The sequence below is a fragment of the Platalea leucorodia genome, assembly GCF_965183815.1.
Source record: "Platalea leucorodia genome assembly, chromosome: 3".
Lineage (NCBI taxonomy): Eukaryota > Metazoa > Chordata > Aves > Pelecaniformes > Threskiornithidae > Platalea > Platalea leucorodia.
The window spans coordinates 39,822,033-39,838,208 of record NC_138825.1 but is presented as its reverse complement, the minus strand read 5'-3'; the positions used below and the strand labels follow the sequence as shown (position 1 = coordinate 39,838,208).

The following is a 16,176-nucleotide window of genomic DNA, read 5'->3' as shown; positions in this document are numbered from 1 at the left end:
GGCAGGGAAAACAAAGTGCTCTTTCTCAAGGGAAGTGCCACAGGAGTAAATCACAAGCAGCCTTCAGTAATCAGGGTGGTAGATTTGGAGACAGAAGGCACTACAGCCCGGGAGCGAAGCTTTCTGCTTACAGCAGTGCTAGAATCCCGTGGACGACAAGCGCAGAAGGATGCTGATGGAGTGGGATGTCCAGCAGCTACCAAAGCTGTACTGCAAGGCTAAAACCATCGCTCCTACTGCATAGGAGAGGTACGGCACTATAAAGCTTCTGCACACTATAAAGGCGTACAGAAGAAAGCATTCGTTTTCTCTACTGAGGTGCTGGAAAGACTTTCTCTTAATACCCTGTGCCAGAGGGAAGTGAGGAAGCATAAGGGAGATGAATGATCAGCTCACTTGATGGTAGGTAAAGGAAGATCAGTGTTTGAATAGTTGGTAAAGAAAAGGTTTACTAAAGGCTAACACTTTTGGTTCTCCTGTTAGGGATCAATTAATTACATCCATGACAAATTATCCTTTCAGGGCTTATCTGTAAATCTAGCTGTACTACACCACCTTGTTGCTCAAGCCTATTTTATAGGACCCCCTGTGGCTTGTACTGTAAGTTGCTCTGTCTACTCACGGTTTCTATTTTTGCTCATTTGAAATTAACAGAATCTTTTAAAGTACAACCTGGAACGCTCTTGGACATAAACGACACTTTGTGCTAATCCCACCTGCTACTGCTTGTTCTTCTCCCGATTCCGGGCAGCTTTGAAGAGCTCTTCTTCACACTCCCTTCACTAGTCTCTCCTACTATGTGTTTCCTGGAAATAAAATCTGCCATTACACCTGTTTTTATTCTGGCTGAAAGGTCTACTACCCCAAGGCAGCCAGCCTTCCAGTGGAATTTTCTCGGGGTTACGGCCCCAAAGGCACAGATGCACAGTTTAGCTCCAGCTTTTAGCCATCTGACATTAGGCCAAAGCAGATGCATCCAAACACTCTTGAGAAATCCCAGCTCTTCTTTAGGGGGAGAAAAACAACCAACCAACCCTCAAGCAACTACATTTCCTATAGGAAAACTTCAGAATTGCTGTGTTTAGTGACAAACTGTACTGAGGAGCTCCTGGGAAATGCTCATCTTGCTCGCAAGAGAATTGCTGCTCTGTGCCCCTAGAGCTTTCTGCAGGCATCCACCACAACGATGCATCACCCCCCTTCTTCTGCCACAGGCACCTCGCGCCCTTCTCTGGCACCGTGAAGATCATCTCTCACCGATTCAGCCTCACTGTTCAGATTCATCCTCGCTGTTAAGAAGCACTGCTCACGCACCGGCTCTCTCGCACATTTGTTGAAACAATCTCTCCGGTCTATCCTTCACATACTTGCAGCAAGCCTACACAAAGAATCCCTCAAGGAAAATCTGTTTTCTCCACTTCATTGCCGACCCATCCTTGAGTTGCCATCTTGACGCTGTTAGCTAGCTTCTTTTGCTTTTCTCAGGCTCTAAATAAAAATTCCCAGTGCCTCTTTTTGCTTCCGTCTATGTCCTTTAGCTTTCCGAAATCCCACTCCTTCTTATGCGTTACGCTTACACGCCCGTTCTTTTTAAACTGCTCCCTGGGGAAACTGGTCAGCACCCAAGAACTGTGCACTGAATCCAAGTCACTGAAGAAAAATGGAGGAAAACATTTTAACATAAAATTGGATTAAAACGCCTTTAAAGTAAACAATTACTAGACCGTTACAAACCTCTAGGAAGTTATTAAATCTCATGCCAATTTTCATGTTACTACTCTTGCTTTCTTTTTTCCTCCAAAGCACTGCCGAATGAGGATAACTCAGCTGAGCTGGTTATAAAATAAAGAGGCTAAAATTACTACAAATGATCAATAAAATCAGCTAGTATCATGTTTTCGTTTGTTGCAGTTGATTTTCATACAAAGACTATACTGTACGTACAAATGACAGAAACGTTAAAATCCTATGAAGCAATCTTCACTAGCATTTCATCAGTCACTTCTATTCGATCAGCAGTTGGAGCATTTTATAAATACTCGTGTGCACTACACAAAACGTCTGTTCAGCTTTGACGCCCATTCTCTTTTCCGGTTTTGAAAGTTTCATCTTTTACCCCATTTTCTGAGCTAGGCGCTACATTTCTGTACAATGTGAATTTAAAAAAATATTGCTAGAACTTCCCCGCCCCCTTTGACCAAATTTATATTGTAGCTCAAGTACAAAATGTTCAGAGTAAATAATTACGAACCTGACTGAAAGGTCTCACTCGAGCTGCCACTTTCACACTGTCAACATGTGGCTTGTTTTTAAGCTTTCATTCAGCCATGAATACTCCCAAGGGGAAAAGCATCCAAGTGCATGCAACTGCTTCTCTAGAACGACCTCTTCCGAGACAGAAAAACCACGGCCCCAGAAGAAACTTCTGTTCCCAGCTTAGTCGGTTATTACCACATTCATCCATTATGTACAAGCACGTACTAGTTAACCAATAAATTATTTCTTAGAGTAGCTGGAGTAGTTTTTACTAACTGCAAAGTTTAATGTCAGGTTCCACCATTCCGTAGTCTGCAAAGTTGCATCCGTATATAAATTAACATACATAAAAATAATCCATTGTCAAAAAGACTGCACATCAAAATAGTACTTCCATGTCTGCTTTTAAAAGAATAGGGTTTGGGGTTTATTTTTACAAATTGAAGCTTTATAGGGACATTTGCTCCATAACCCAAGATCATTAATGAAATAATGACTCAAAAATATGGTTTGTAGCTAAGGATTCTGTACATTTTTGTACCTTTTTCAGACTATTATGTTAGCTTTACCATCAGGTTTTCAGTGCTGTGATATGCAGGCTTCAAATATTGCAAGATGTGTTTACAGACAATAATTACTTCAATTACAGTAGCATTCCTAGTAGCCTTACGAAAATAATTTTGGCTCAAATTTCAAAGTATGCGGGTAATATCCCTTTAAATTTGAGATGCTATTGCAACCATCACACCCGCTATACAGTTAATTTGTTGCTGACAACAAGCGGCAAAAACTAGCAAAACATCTGAGGTGGGATCTAGTTTTATGAACAAAAGAGCAGCTTTGCCAAAGTTCAAGACAAATACAAAAAAATATTGCACAGCTTAAAACACAGTTCTTTGCCTTCTGACTTCAACACAGTACAACTTAACGGTGAATGTAAGGAATTACCAGTTTGTATTGTGAGCCCAATTTTTTGTGCCAGAAGGTCAGACGTCACGTATTACATCTCAACTAGCACGTTTTAAATGCTTACTTGGTATAGGAGTTCCAAGCAAACTTTTAAAAAGCTTAAAAAGCTTTCGGCCCCACTTGTCAAGGTCAGCAACTCTTGCCAACCAACATTAAAATTCCTCAGCGATACAGACCATTCAACCCATTAATTCCCTCAAAAAGCTATCAGACAGTAAGCATATTGTGAAGTAGACATTTTTATTTCACATTCCTAAAATAAGCTGTATTTACATATTATATAAAGGTATGAAGTCTTAATATAAAATAGAAAACTGCATTGACTGAAGAAACCACACTCCATATGGAGTTACTTCTTGAAGACCATTAGTTTATGAAATTTTACAATAATTTATATAAATTATCTCTTCCAAATTAGATGATTTTTTTCTTCTTTTTACTAATCCAGACAATTTTGATGACTTTACAAACAGTGGTGTACATTCTAAACTTAAAAAACAGTTACAGCATCTTCCGGCGCACAACTGGCTTTGGAAAATTAGACAGTCTTTTTTTGTTCTTTCGTAGAGTCTTCTCTGCCACGTCTGCAGTTTCTTTCTGTTTGTTTTTTGGTCCATCCACTGGACTTCCAAAAGGAGAGATGAATTTTATTTCCACTGGTGGAGGTGACCAAGAACCTTCTTGTCTTGAGGTTCTGACAAGAAAGAGAAGTATCAAATGGATTTTTTATTACCAGCAACATTTACTAGAGGAAAAAGAAACTGTGGAATTACAAAATCAATGGCAAAGCATTATTTATGGGCTTCTTTGTAGACAGGATCAAGCAGAAAAGGTAGATAAATAAGCTTCCTTTTGCCTACATTCCTTACCAGACTGTCCCAAGCATTCTCCGTCGCTGCTCATAGGAGCTTTTAGAGCCCCCCACCCCAGCTCTTCAGAGGCAAATGTCCTCAGACAGCTTTCCAGAAGGAACCAGAAAACACGTCCCTCTTCCGTTTCCATTAGAAAGCTAAACCATTAAGTGGGGAGAAGGGGGCCTATCAGACCAGCAAGCTGGGCAGGCTTGTAAAGTCAGAGCAGAACCGCACGGCCAAGTGAGGAAGAGGAAGGTAGGTGGCTAACAGCTCAACCACTACCACAATAAAGGAACGCAAGGAGGTATTTAAGAAGAATTTCATACTTGCTTGCTTTCTTCATTTCTGGCTTTGCAGTTCTACCTCTCTTCAATTTGGGCTTTCCCATAGGCTCTGTGGATTTGGTATCCTCTTCCTCTTTAGTTGGAAGCTCCTAGGTTAAGGAAACCAAAACGTTACTCATGCACAGCTTCTTACACTTCTACAGAATACAAAGGAATGTTTCTTTCATGAAGAAGTCCTGACAAAGTTATTTCCAAAAGCATTACAATTTCCCTCAAAAAACAAACCTTCCACCTCAAGTTATTGGACCACCCTAAAAGTTCAAACTCTGAAATGAACAGATAACACACCAAGTGAGTTTAAAGAAAGCCACTGTGCCTTTTGTTAAAGGCAAAGCGATACTTAGTAATTCTTGACTTACATAGACTCAAAATTGATTTCCGTAGCTAGCTGTCATGAAGTGAAAAAAATATAAATTGTTTAGCCGATTAATTTAAAGCTCTCTTTTTAGATATACTTTCAACGAAAAAAGCAAGGCATTGCAAAGTATGATTTGAAAAAGCAGTATGGAGTAAAAATCAAGAACATGAGACTAGTAACTAGAGTTTTTACTTACTGGTTCTTTCACAATTCGGGAAATGCTAGATACATTTTTCGTCCTTGATCGCAAAAGAGGCGGTGAAAAGACGAATTGAGAAGACATGTCCGGGTCTAAATCCTTAAGCTGCACAGGATGGTCTGCTTTTCCAGCTAAAATGACAATGTATTGTTAACATGCATGTATGTTATACATAAAGGACAGTGACGTTAAATGACAGCTGATAATCAGGAGCACAATAGCTTCCTGGAATAAAAGCTCCAACCAGGTTTATAAACCCTCAATGTGGAGCTATTTTTCCCCTAGTAACTGCCTCTTGGAACCCATTCTTTTACAGTAAATTGTGAAACAAAAATAAGCCAGTGCAGTGGTTTTACCTGCACTTACACAATCAAAGATATTATGCTCAAGAGGCATCAACTGGCCTTACAAATCTCAAAAAAAAAATTATCCTGTAGTCATTTTATTAAAGAACCCTATGGGCAGTAACTTCACTCACAAAGCATATGCCCACAAAAAACAATCCATAATTAAACAGCTGCATAGTTTGTTGCAAGATGCAGCTCATTTTAAGTTCAAAACTGAATTTGGAAGCATGCCTCCTTTCTTTCTCCAGCGGGGGGAGGAGATGGCAATCACGTCTTAACGGATACCACTCCTGTTTTCCAAATTGATAGAAATTAAGCTCATCACAAAAATTCGGCTTAAATTTCATTTCACTCTACTCAGATCAGCCTCCTCATCTCTTTCCACCACCAGTCAGCCAGTCGTGTAGAGTCCAGAAAACAGATGAACTGCCTCCTTCCACATTTTTTATTTTGCGTGCTTACGTTCTTTGTAATACTTAAAGCCATCCTTGCATCCATCTCTTTTACGCAGCTTACAAGACAGGAATATGCCCTATTTTGTGCACGAACACAATGCACCTACCTTTAAATCTCTTTGTCAGCTTTGTGAGAGGAGGAGAGAAAAGGAAGGGCTCCTTTTCCTCAACAGACAGTTTCTGATGCACGGCAGTTTTGCGGGATCTGGTTCTTGTAATACGATCCGTTAAAGTTCTTGATGTTTCCTCACGTCCTGATGGGTTTATGCCTTCAAGCAGCAAAGGACTGCCACCAGGTCCCTGGGGGAAGGCCTCCTCCCCTGTGCTCTCTGCCAATATTGAGCGTCTCTTTCTGCCCCGACGCCCCGTCCTTACTGTAGTCCTGGGTGTGGCCGATTCCTCATTTGGCTGTGCAGGTGTTTGCTCACGAGTATCCGTTTCTCCTGCTTTAGCACGTGCAACTCTTCTTGCTCTTCTCCTAGGAGTATCAAGGATTTCCACTTTCCCCCCTGAACGTACGTTTTCCTGAGTAGAGAGAGATTCTGTGTCTGCCAAGAGATTGCGTGCCCCTTTCCTAGCACTTCTTCTAGGAGTGACAGCAAGTTTGAATTCTGTTTGAGGAAGCGAGGATTTAGACAGATCAAGGTCAGAATTTTCTGAAACTTCGGATGAACTCATCTTTCTTCTTCTGCCCCGTTTAGTTGGCACGGGTACTTGGTCACTAGGCTGCACCTCTGGATCCTTGACCGTATTTTCAGTCAATTGTAAATTAATGCTTTTCAGTTTTCTTGCACTTCTGCTGGGACTGACCGCCGGTTTTATCTTATGAGCAGTGTCCGTCTGGCCACTTTCTTCATCTCCTGCTGAACTTTTCCCTCCTCTAGTCCTTTTGGAAGTAGCAGAAGCAATAACGCTACCTTCCACAGGACAAGTTTCCTGATTCGCCTCTTCCAAGAGTTCAGACGCAGCTTCCTTTGCTCTCCTTAATCCTCTTCTTGGAGTAACGGCTATGGACTGCGTCCTGACAGACAACGCTTGTCCATCAGAATGGCTGCTTTCTACTTTTTCAAAATTAGTCGGTTTAGGCTTCCTACCTCTCCTAGGAGTAACAGGGATCCCAGGTATTCTTTGCTCACCGTCAGCATTTTCTTCCGTTTGAAGACTAGAAGTCTCTGATGCTTCTTTTGTTCGCCTGGTACTTCTCCTAGGAGACAGTCCAAACAGAACTGGTTTGTCTGCCTTCAGCAGTTGCTGATCGCCTGCCGATGCAATACTTAGACTTCTACTCAGTTGCCCCCTTGTGCGTGTCCTAGGAGTGATGACATACTCGACTTGATGGATGCTGGTGTCATCTTCCACTCCTTCTGGCACAGTTGTTAGGGGAGCTTTTGCCTTCTGGAATCTAGTTACCTTTTTACCTATGCTTTCATGAATAGACTGTTCTACAACTTCAGATGTAAATTCTTTACTCCTTGTGTCTTTGATTACATCCAGCAAGTTCTCAGCAATAGCTGCCTTAATGGGTTCAGGCACATATGGGAGCGACTCTGCAATCTTTTGAGATGCCTGATCGCTAGTTACAGTGGACACCGAGTTTGTCACATGGTCTTGGTTTTCAGAATTTCCTAAACTGTTCACAGGTTTTTCCTCTGTTGTCGCGCCAGCCGGTCGAGAACCATCTACTGACGTAGGGCCTCCCATCTCCCCTTCACCTTCTTCTCCTTCCAAGACTAAAGTAAAATTACTCTGAGGTATAAAAAGCTCTCCATCTCCCTCAGCTGCATCACATTCACTATCCTTATTATCAGGCAAATCACACGCAAACTGTTGCTCTATAGTAGCATAGCTGTATTGAAGACTGCCTGATGGAAGCAGTTCACTATATGGTGATCTTTCAGGGGCTTCTTCCGAGGTTTGTGCCTTAACCGCACAATCTTCAAGAACCTAAAGTTAAAAAATGGCTGTGAATGCACTATTGATTACCAAACGGACTAACTTCCAGCTGAGCTAGATGAGACTGAGGACAGCGAAACGCTGCCTTTCCTTTCAGATCACCACTGACTGTAAAGTTAGAAACATCCAGCGCACTCTCTACTGGAGAGAAAAGTTTACGCGTTTAAGGGACGGAGAACAGAGTATTCAGTCTCTGCAATCACGTGCTCCATTTCTGATATTTCTGTTCATGCCTAACGATTTGCCACCACCCGTGAACAAAGTGAGCAGTTTTACAGTGCAAGCTGTATACACAACTGGCAGTCGTCATCCCATCGCAGTACTTTCGGGACTGACTACGGATCCACACAGAGCGACCGACTCTGCATCTAACAGGGTAAGATACAATCATGTAAGATACAAAGTTTGAAGTTTCAGTCGTGACAGCTGTGACCGCAATGCTTTGTCAAACTGGCCAGGTATCGCATCCCACAACTCAACACTGCGAGCTAAGGAATCACTGGGATTCCCTGAGACAACACATCTGTCCTAAATACCTCCACCTCGTGTTTTGTAGTTTCCTGTACTGAGCAATTATTCTTTCCTTCTAGATCATAGAATGCTTTAGGATGGAAGGGACCTTTAAAGGCCATCTAGTCCAACCCCCCTGCAATCGGCAGGGACATCTTCAACTAGATCAGGTTGCTCAGAGCCCCATCCAGCCTGCCCTTGAATGTTTCCAAGGATGGGGCATCCACCACCTCTCTGGGCAACCCATTGCAGTGTTTCACCACCCTCATCGTGAAACAGTTTTTCCTTGTGTTCAGTCTAAATCTACTCTCCTTTAGTTTAAAACCATTACCCCTTGCCTTGCCGCAGCAGGCCTTGCTAAAAAGACTATCCCCATCTTTCTTGTAGGCCCCCTTTAAGTATTGAAAGGCTGCAATAAGGCCTCCCCGCAGCCTTCTCTCCTCCAGGCTGAACAAGCCCAGCTCTTTCAGCCTGTCCTCAGAGCAGAGGTGCTCCATCCCTCTGATCATTTTTGTGGCCCTCCTCTGGACCCGCTCCAACAGGTCCATGTCCTTCCTGTGCTGAGGACCCCAGAGCTGGATGTAGCACTGCAGGTGGGGTCTCGCCAGAGCAGAGTAGAGGGGCAGAATCACCTGCCTCGACCTGCCGGCCATGCTTCTTTTGATCCAGCCCAGGATATGGTTGGCTTTGCGGGCTGCGAGAGCACATTGCCGGCTCATGTCCAGCTTTTCATCTCCCAGTACCCCCAAAGTCCTTCTCCTCAGGGCTGCTCTCAATGAGCAATGATCCACATGAGATACTCAAGCTTTTATGCTGAGAACAAAAGTAGCATCTGTTACGTATTTCGAGTGATGACTCAGATGGTCAAGATCACTTAATCCATGTGTAAAGACCTTTGCCCAGCCCTCTACGTTATAGCGCTAGCCAACGATGGCAGAAGGAAGAAGCCACTCAACAGGAGTCGCCACAGAATCTGCTTATTTTATTGCCTCCTGCCTTGTCAAAAGTTGCTAAAGCATCATTGCATAGCAACGTGCCATGCTTCAAAACTAAATTCAAGACATACTAGTCTGCATAAACTTTCCTTTTATGCTTACAAGTCTACGACCAAGAAAGCAGTAAGTAATTTGTCCTAAATTCAGCGAAGGCAGACAAGCCCAAACCAGATGTTTCCATATAAATCAGTAAGAACCAGCTACAACAAAAGCAGAAAAACCTTCACGGTGCTGCTACATGAACGACTGCAGAAGCTTTGAGACCTTTGTCTCCTCTACCTGCTCCCTTCTTCCCATTACAAATTTGCCCTTTGCTCCCATAAGTGCTTTATGTATTGCCAAGTCTATAATCATCTTCTCTACAGCATTGTCCTAAATCCCAAAGCTGAGACAAGCTACAGAAGTCACTGCCTATTTAACTTCATCTGAAATCTGGGACACTGAAAAGCATTTGCTGTTACTTAAGACCAACCTATTTGTGGTACGCCTACCTTTCAGTTTGTGTTTCGCTCTAACTATTCTTAATTCCTGTGAGGGTAATCCTACAAGAGATTGACAGTATACTCTATAGGGTACTTCGAGGACATCCACAATGAAGCCAAATAACTCATCAGCCCCAGTAGAAGTAAGAACAATGGGGAAAAACCTGGGACACCTGGAGAATCTCTAGTTCTGATTTGCAGTCCATGTGAACAACCTCTTAACATCCCTATTTTGCTAAGTTTAGATGTTAAAAAAACATGGTTGGTTTTTGTTTTTTGTTTTTTGTTTTTTTTAAAAGTTAAGTAGCTGGAAATGTCTTGACACTGAAATTAACTCATGACTGGGAATTCTGGTTATGTTACTAAGGAACACATAGTAAAGGATCTAAGCACCTAAATCATTCCGAAAATGCGTTTCGATCCCCCATCATTTTGTCATTTGGTAAATGGCCCCCAGTATCAACCAGCTGCACTCCTCAACTTTTCTTACTGCATTTAACATACATAATGAGGTTTTAACTTGTGTTAACCAGCTAAAGAAACTGAGACGGTTTTGTGTGTCTTCTACTTGTCAGGAAGACAGGCTTGTCCTCAATTTGCAAAGTGTTTTCTGTTTTGTAGAAAATGGGAGAATAGTTTACTCACGTTCATTTCCTCAGTTTGAGGAAGATTGTTAGAAACAGCTACTTCTTCCTGCAGAAGAGGAACATCTTCTTCAACTTCAGCTGCTTCGAGGTCACGTTCTTTAGGTAAATCCACACACTTCCTCTCAAGGCGATTTTCTGAATGAGTACTGACCACGTCCTCACTGTCAAGGATACTTATCACAGCTGGAAGAGATGTATACAATTTTAACTTAACTGCTATATAATGGCACAGGTTTAAGCAACAGGAATTAACAGAGGCAGCAGGAGCCAACACCACAGTTCTCCACCCTGGCACATATGTTGGGCTGTCGCCACAAACTAGAAGCCAGAACTATCTACCTGGTAAAGGAGGCAGCCCCACAATTAAACAAAACAAAACAAACAAACCAAAAAAGAGCAAGGGTAAAATCAGCCGGGAAGCCCACAGAGAAAAAGAACAACAGAGGAAAGGGTGGCTGGAAAGGCACACTGATAGCTAGTTCTTCTTCACAGCCCAAACACCGAGGATGCATCACGTTGTCATATAGTAACTCAAGCAGCAGATCCCATAGCAGACAAATTAGGAGTGCTGCACAACAGTAAAACGCATACTGATCTCTCCTTCGAATATTTTAAATGCTACCAGTTTTCTCAATACCTTTGTCAAGAACAGGAACAGTCACAATGCATTTTCTACAAGGACTTTCTTTGAGGAGGGTATTCTCTCTGCAGTTTAATGAAAGTTAGTAGCAGCATGCTAGCACTACTTCAGTCTGAGACACCGGTAGCGGTATGGCAAACCACACATTTTACTTCAGGAGTTCAGCTACCTCAACTCCCATAACATCTCCAACACACTGTACATACATTCAGCATCTGCCCCCGGGGATTCAGAGAGCTGTGGATTTGGTGCAGCTGGTATGGCTTTTTCTTCTGATGCAGAGGACATTCTGGACTCCTGGTGGGTTGTTTCGCTTCATGAACAGAAAGAGAGAAATTCATCATACAGCTTCAAAACAAACCTTGAAGAGCTTTACAGGTTACTTTCTCACTGTACAACCTTCAAGTTTCAAAACAGAAACAATTAAGAAAAATTAGAAATCCCTTTACCAACATAGCTACATTCAATTCCTGACTCCTTTTATGCAATGAATCAAGCACTGAACATTCTTCCCAGCTATCTATCTAACACTAGATAATAACATCGCAACAGAGTGGTACTGAAGAGTAAGGTGTCAATTGTCTTCTGCAGCAAGAGTGCAACTGCTATATTGGAGGTTAACAACAAACTGAACAAATGTCTGTACCAGCGTATGTTACCACTTGAAATGAAGGGTTATTTCATGACTAACATTCTGTCTTTATCACTAAGCAGTTACAGCTTTTAAAGTATCTGGCAAGAAAACTGCTTCCCCTTCCATAAACAAAGAGAAGCTAATTGAGCACAGACAGAAAACAGAAATTAAGTGTATAAAATACTGCCAGAAAGTACTCAAACCCCAAAATAAACCTGCTAACGTTACAGGAATCTCAGGTGCAATTTTTAGCTAGGCAATTTTCAGACTAAAGCAGGGCTTATGTTCACAGTATCTGCTTAGTAACCCTCAAACCGTAAAAAGGTTTATAGAGCCTGTTGAACGAAGCCCTTCTCATCATACTTTGAGGTCTGCAATGATTTGAGGAAAAAAAGACTCAAACTGACAGCTAGTCGATTTGACTTCTATTCATGCCAAATTAGTTGTGTTCCCAGACAGAAAGGAATAGAGAAGCCATCATATATAAGAACACAGGAAAGGACCAAGACCAGGTCAAAATCATAGTTCTCAAACACACGAGAGCCAGCAGCTACATGTTGTGTGAACGCAAAGATGTATCTGTTCTATAAACTTACCCTTCACTTGCAGTCCCAAAAGCAGCAGCCTCAGCAGCTTTAACCACCAATTCACCATCCTCAGGAAGGGCAGGACTTTCAGCATTTGATTCTTCCACAAATCCTACAAAAATCGACAGGTGGATGACTTCCCTGTGGCACTTAACAGCATTTCTTTTGAAACGCTCATGTAGTTTTTGAAGGGAGTGAGCCTTTATGCATTTCACCTAGGATAGCCATCTAAACAAAATAATGCTACCGAGACTTCAAATGCACACAAGGTCCGAATTCTTCTTCCCAGTAAAACAAGGAGTCTGATGCATCATTTCAGTCAAGGAAACAAAATGACCATTGATATTCTGTTTACAAACTAAACTTGCTATGTTACTGCCCTAATACATTCAGAAACTTCAGAAAACATCCCTCCTTCTTAAAACTGGCTAGTAACATTTCTTATTTCTCTTTGGATACTTCTCTCATTCCGGCACTCCTGCTTTTCTTTCCTGACTCCGTTTCCCCACTTCTACAAGAATGCGTCTCAGGTCTTCTCTTGTTCTCTTCTCTAGTGATTGACTGGTGGTGTGGAAACCCAGCTGCTTGCTAACCTGCTTTTATCTCAACAGGTTCCGTTTTAGAAACATGCTCCTTTTCTTCTTTGCTTCTACTGTCTGCTTCCTCCAGATCCAGCAATTACCTTTGCAGACAGTATGCAGGACTGGCATAATTTTGCAGGCTCAGGCCAAGCAGGAGCTATACGGACCGCCCTCCAATGCTTCCAGACTACTGAAATTGTACAGAACTCTTGGTACCAGAGTCCAGCCGTGACAAAGTTTCTTCATAAGGTTATTCTTTAACGATTAGTACCTTAGTGTTGTTTTTAATGAAAAGCACCTTTGATTTCTTGTCCAAATCCAAGACGTCTAAAATAGGACAGGCAAATGTTTTGACCTCTCTTACTAGAAGCACTCAGATCTGGAGAATCCCTTTTACCCATGTACATGGAGCCCATATCTGGGCACTCCTGTCATTTAAAAAGGAAAGGAGCTGAGGAACTTCCATAGCAACACTCACTCTCCAGGATCCTCCAGAATCGTCTCAGACTTAGGACTAAATCAGGCTGCAGATGACGCACCGATGCTGGAGTACACCCTCACTGCTACGAACCCTTTCAAGACCTCAGACACAGAACTCTGACACTTGCACACATGTCCCAGGAACAGCAAACATTGTTTAGAGAGACTCGAAGGGACTGAGCTCTGTTTGTCAAATACTGACTGCAGCTGTGCTTGCACATCTTCTCCCTGTTCTGGCACTACTTTCATTCCCAGCTCTTCATCACTGCTCCCCAGCCAGCGAGCTACATCTCTTCGAATCTGCCAGCAGACCTGCTCATATGAGCACATCCTCAGCAGCTGGACTGGCTTGAAGGAGTTCAGTTAAGCTGAATTACCAAAGACCAACTGAAATAGGTTTGGAAAAGGCTGCATAAGCTGTTGAGCCAGCAAAACGAACAAGCATGAACTGAACACTAATGACGTGGTTAAAAAAAAAAAAAAAGAAAGAAAAAAGAAAAAAGAAATCTATGTGCTCAAAGCATGCCCTACACTAAACTTGCTGTAAAAAACCTGCAGCCTACCAAAGTACCCCTAAAACACAACCAGAAGCCTAAGTCTTCAACCTGTATCCCCCTCAAAACTCCCACAAATCGCTGCTGCCTCTCACCTGCAATTACACACAAGAAATGTCAGCCAAAAGCAGTAGACATTCCTAACGTCCAGGATACCTAAAGAAGCACTCAAAACACAGTGGCAGTTTTAGAAGCCCAGGACAAGGAAGTGCCTAGGACACTTGTGAACGCTCACCATTAACTATTGCACTCATCAGTAATTTAACCTTTTTGAAGACATTTGAAAAATTCTGAAACGTAGGTTATCATAGGATGAAACCCACCAGCTTCTTTTCTTAGTTCTGATGAATCTGGTTGTTCCATCTGGAAAGGTTTATCTTCAGCCACTTCACTGTCTTCTTCCTTCCCCAGTTCTTGAAAACCGGCACTTTCTTCAGGGGAAGAATTAGCTGGTTTAGCAGCTATGAAGATGACATCATCTTCAAAATCGCCAGGTGATTTTGCATCATGATACTCCAAAGTAGTTTGGTCTGACCTGGCAGAGAAGCTACTAGTTTCTTTGCTGGCATCCAGTTTCTCCAAACCAGCTCCAGGTATGCTTTCTGAAGACTCTTCCATTTCAGCACGATCATCCTCAGGATTGCTCAGAGTAAACAGAGTTGTTTTCTCTCTACTTTCAGACCAAGCATCCTCCACCACTCCATGTCGATGCTCAGATGAAGCTCCAGACAGTGCTTTATCACCTTCCATTACCTTTTTTTTTAGGGAAAAAAAAGTTCACTATCAATAACATGCATACGCTTTTTGTGAAAGTAAGGGGGGGAAAAAAAAACAAAACAAAACAACAACAAACATATACCGATACTTGTAAGGTTTACAAGTGCCACCTTAAGCAAGGCGCTACAAAATTAATTCTCATTCTAGCGCTATCTTAGCTTTTAAAGCTGATTGTAAAAATTCATCACCCTTCTGACTGCTTATTGAGTTTCCATGGCCTTGGAGAATTAAGATGCCGTGGGTCTTGTAAGTGCTTGCTTATACTGTCATCTCAGGGCTGTTCTTTGGGTTCACTACCGTGCTTTCCAGAAGAGGGAGCTTTGCATACCTAAAATCCTAATTCAAGATTTCTCTTTTTTTATGCTTGCCTTTTCAACTTGTATGCGCTACTAAAATCATTTAGTGCTCACCATGCCTGTAGCATGGAACAAGTAAATTTATCTGGCCACGTCGCCTAATTAGTAAGAACTTCATATAGGAGAGAGAGCCTCTTGTTACCATTGAGTAGCTCGTTATAACAGGCAATGAAAAGTACAATAAACACAGAGTATGACAACTTGTCAGTACATGTATGGAAAGCTCATACATGTAGATTCTAGCACACGCCCCTGTTCTGCCCCTGATTTTGGTACGTTACTTGGGCAACTGCATGACGAGCTGAATCAGGGAATCCAACGGACAGAATAAAAGGAGGAGCAGAAGGGGGCAACCTTCAGGCGGCCCAGCTTCATTTGGCAACTATACGAATGCTAGCCCTGGTGCAAGGCAAGAAGCAAACGTGAGAACTTTGGGGCTAGAGAACAGACAAGAGTCCAGCTCTCTTCATCGGGAGTCTATTTTTACCATAATTTAGGTAAACCCAGCCTCGTGAAAAGAGAGAACGAAAGTAAATGCTGCTCAAGACCGCTGCTGCTTTCAAAGATGTTGAACTCACAAAGCTTAACAAACCCACACAACCGGCTCAAACTATCTTCCTTACCTTCCTGCCATACCACCGTTGGAAAAGGTAGAGCAGGAAGCTGAACTAGCCATTTGGAACAACCACAGCTCCTAACACCACCTGACCAAAAACCGCCAATGTCACTGGCATTTATTATGAATGTGTTCCTGCAGGCACGGGATGGTACAGAAGGTCTAACATAGCCTTTTCTGACCAAATTCAAGTCTGCCATTCTGATTTGCAATTCCAGTTCTCAATACAAGGAGTGTTGGCAAACTTTAAAGAAAACCTAAATCAAACCACAGCCTATAAAGCCTTTACCTGTAAAACCCACTCGCTACAGCCCAGCTTACCCCAACAGTCCATTCTGCATTCGAGATCTCTTCCCTGAAAGATATTCTAGGTTCCTTCGCTCGTAGAGGAGGAGTAACAGATCGTCCTGGAGATGCAGAGGGAGTTGCTAGGGGTGTGGTGCGAAGGCTGGATCTGAGAATAGACTGAGGAGTAAACCCAGGAAAACCAGAAGCAGACGTGGCCAGAACTTTAGCTCTCTATGAAAAGAAACACACACATTGACTTTAACACCAGTTAAATCTTCAAAACAGAGGACTTCC

The 16,176-nt window shown here is 42.4% G+C and overlaps 1 protein-coding gene across 7 annotated transcripts in view; it reads right to left on the bottom strand.

Annotated features, from left to right (window-relative positions):
• Positions 1-2,749: 2,749 nt before the first annotated feature.
• LOC309588177 (protein ELYS-like) overlaps positions 2,750-16,176 on the bottom strand; it is a 46,573-nt gene continuing 33,146 nt past the window's right edge. For all 7 annotated transcript variants that reach the window (XM_082307128.1, XM_082307130.1, XM_082307131.1 and 4 more), the window contains 9 exons: positions 15,916-16,113; positions 14,169-14,598; positions 12,240-12,342; positions 11,216-11,322; positions 10,368-10,552; positions 5,890-7,726; positions 4,978-5,111; positions 4,406-4,512; positions 2,750-3,919 (listed from right to left, as the gene is read on the bottom strand). In XM_082307128.1, the coding sequence (XP_082163254.1) occupies positions 3,727-3,919; positions 4,406-4,512; positions 4,978-5,111; positions 5,890-7,726; positions 10,368-10,552; positions 11,216-11,322; positions 12,240-12,342; positions 14,169-14,598; positions 15,916-16,113 (3,294 nt within the window). In that variant the 3' untranslated portion in view covers positions 2,750-3,726. The remainder of the gene's footprint in view (positions 3,920-4,405; positions 4,513-4,977; positions 5,112-5,889; positions 7,727-10,367; positions 10,553-11,215; positions 11,323-12,239; positions 12,343-14,168; positions 14,599-15,915; positions 16,114-16,176) is intronic.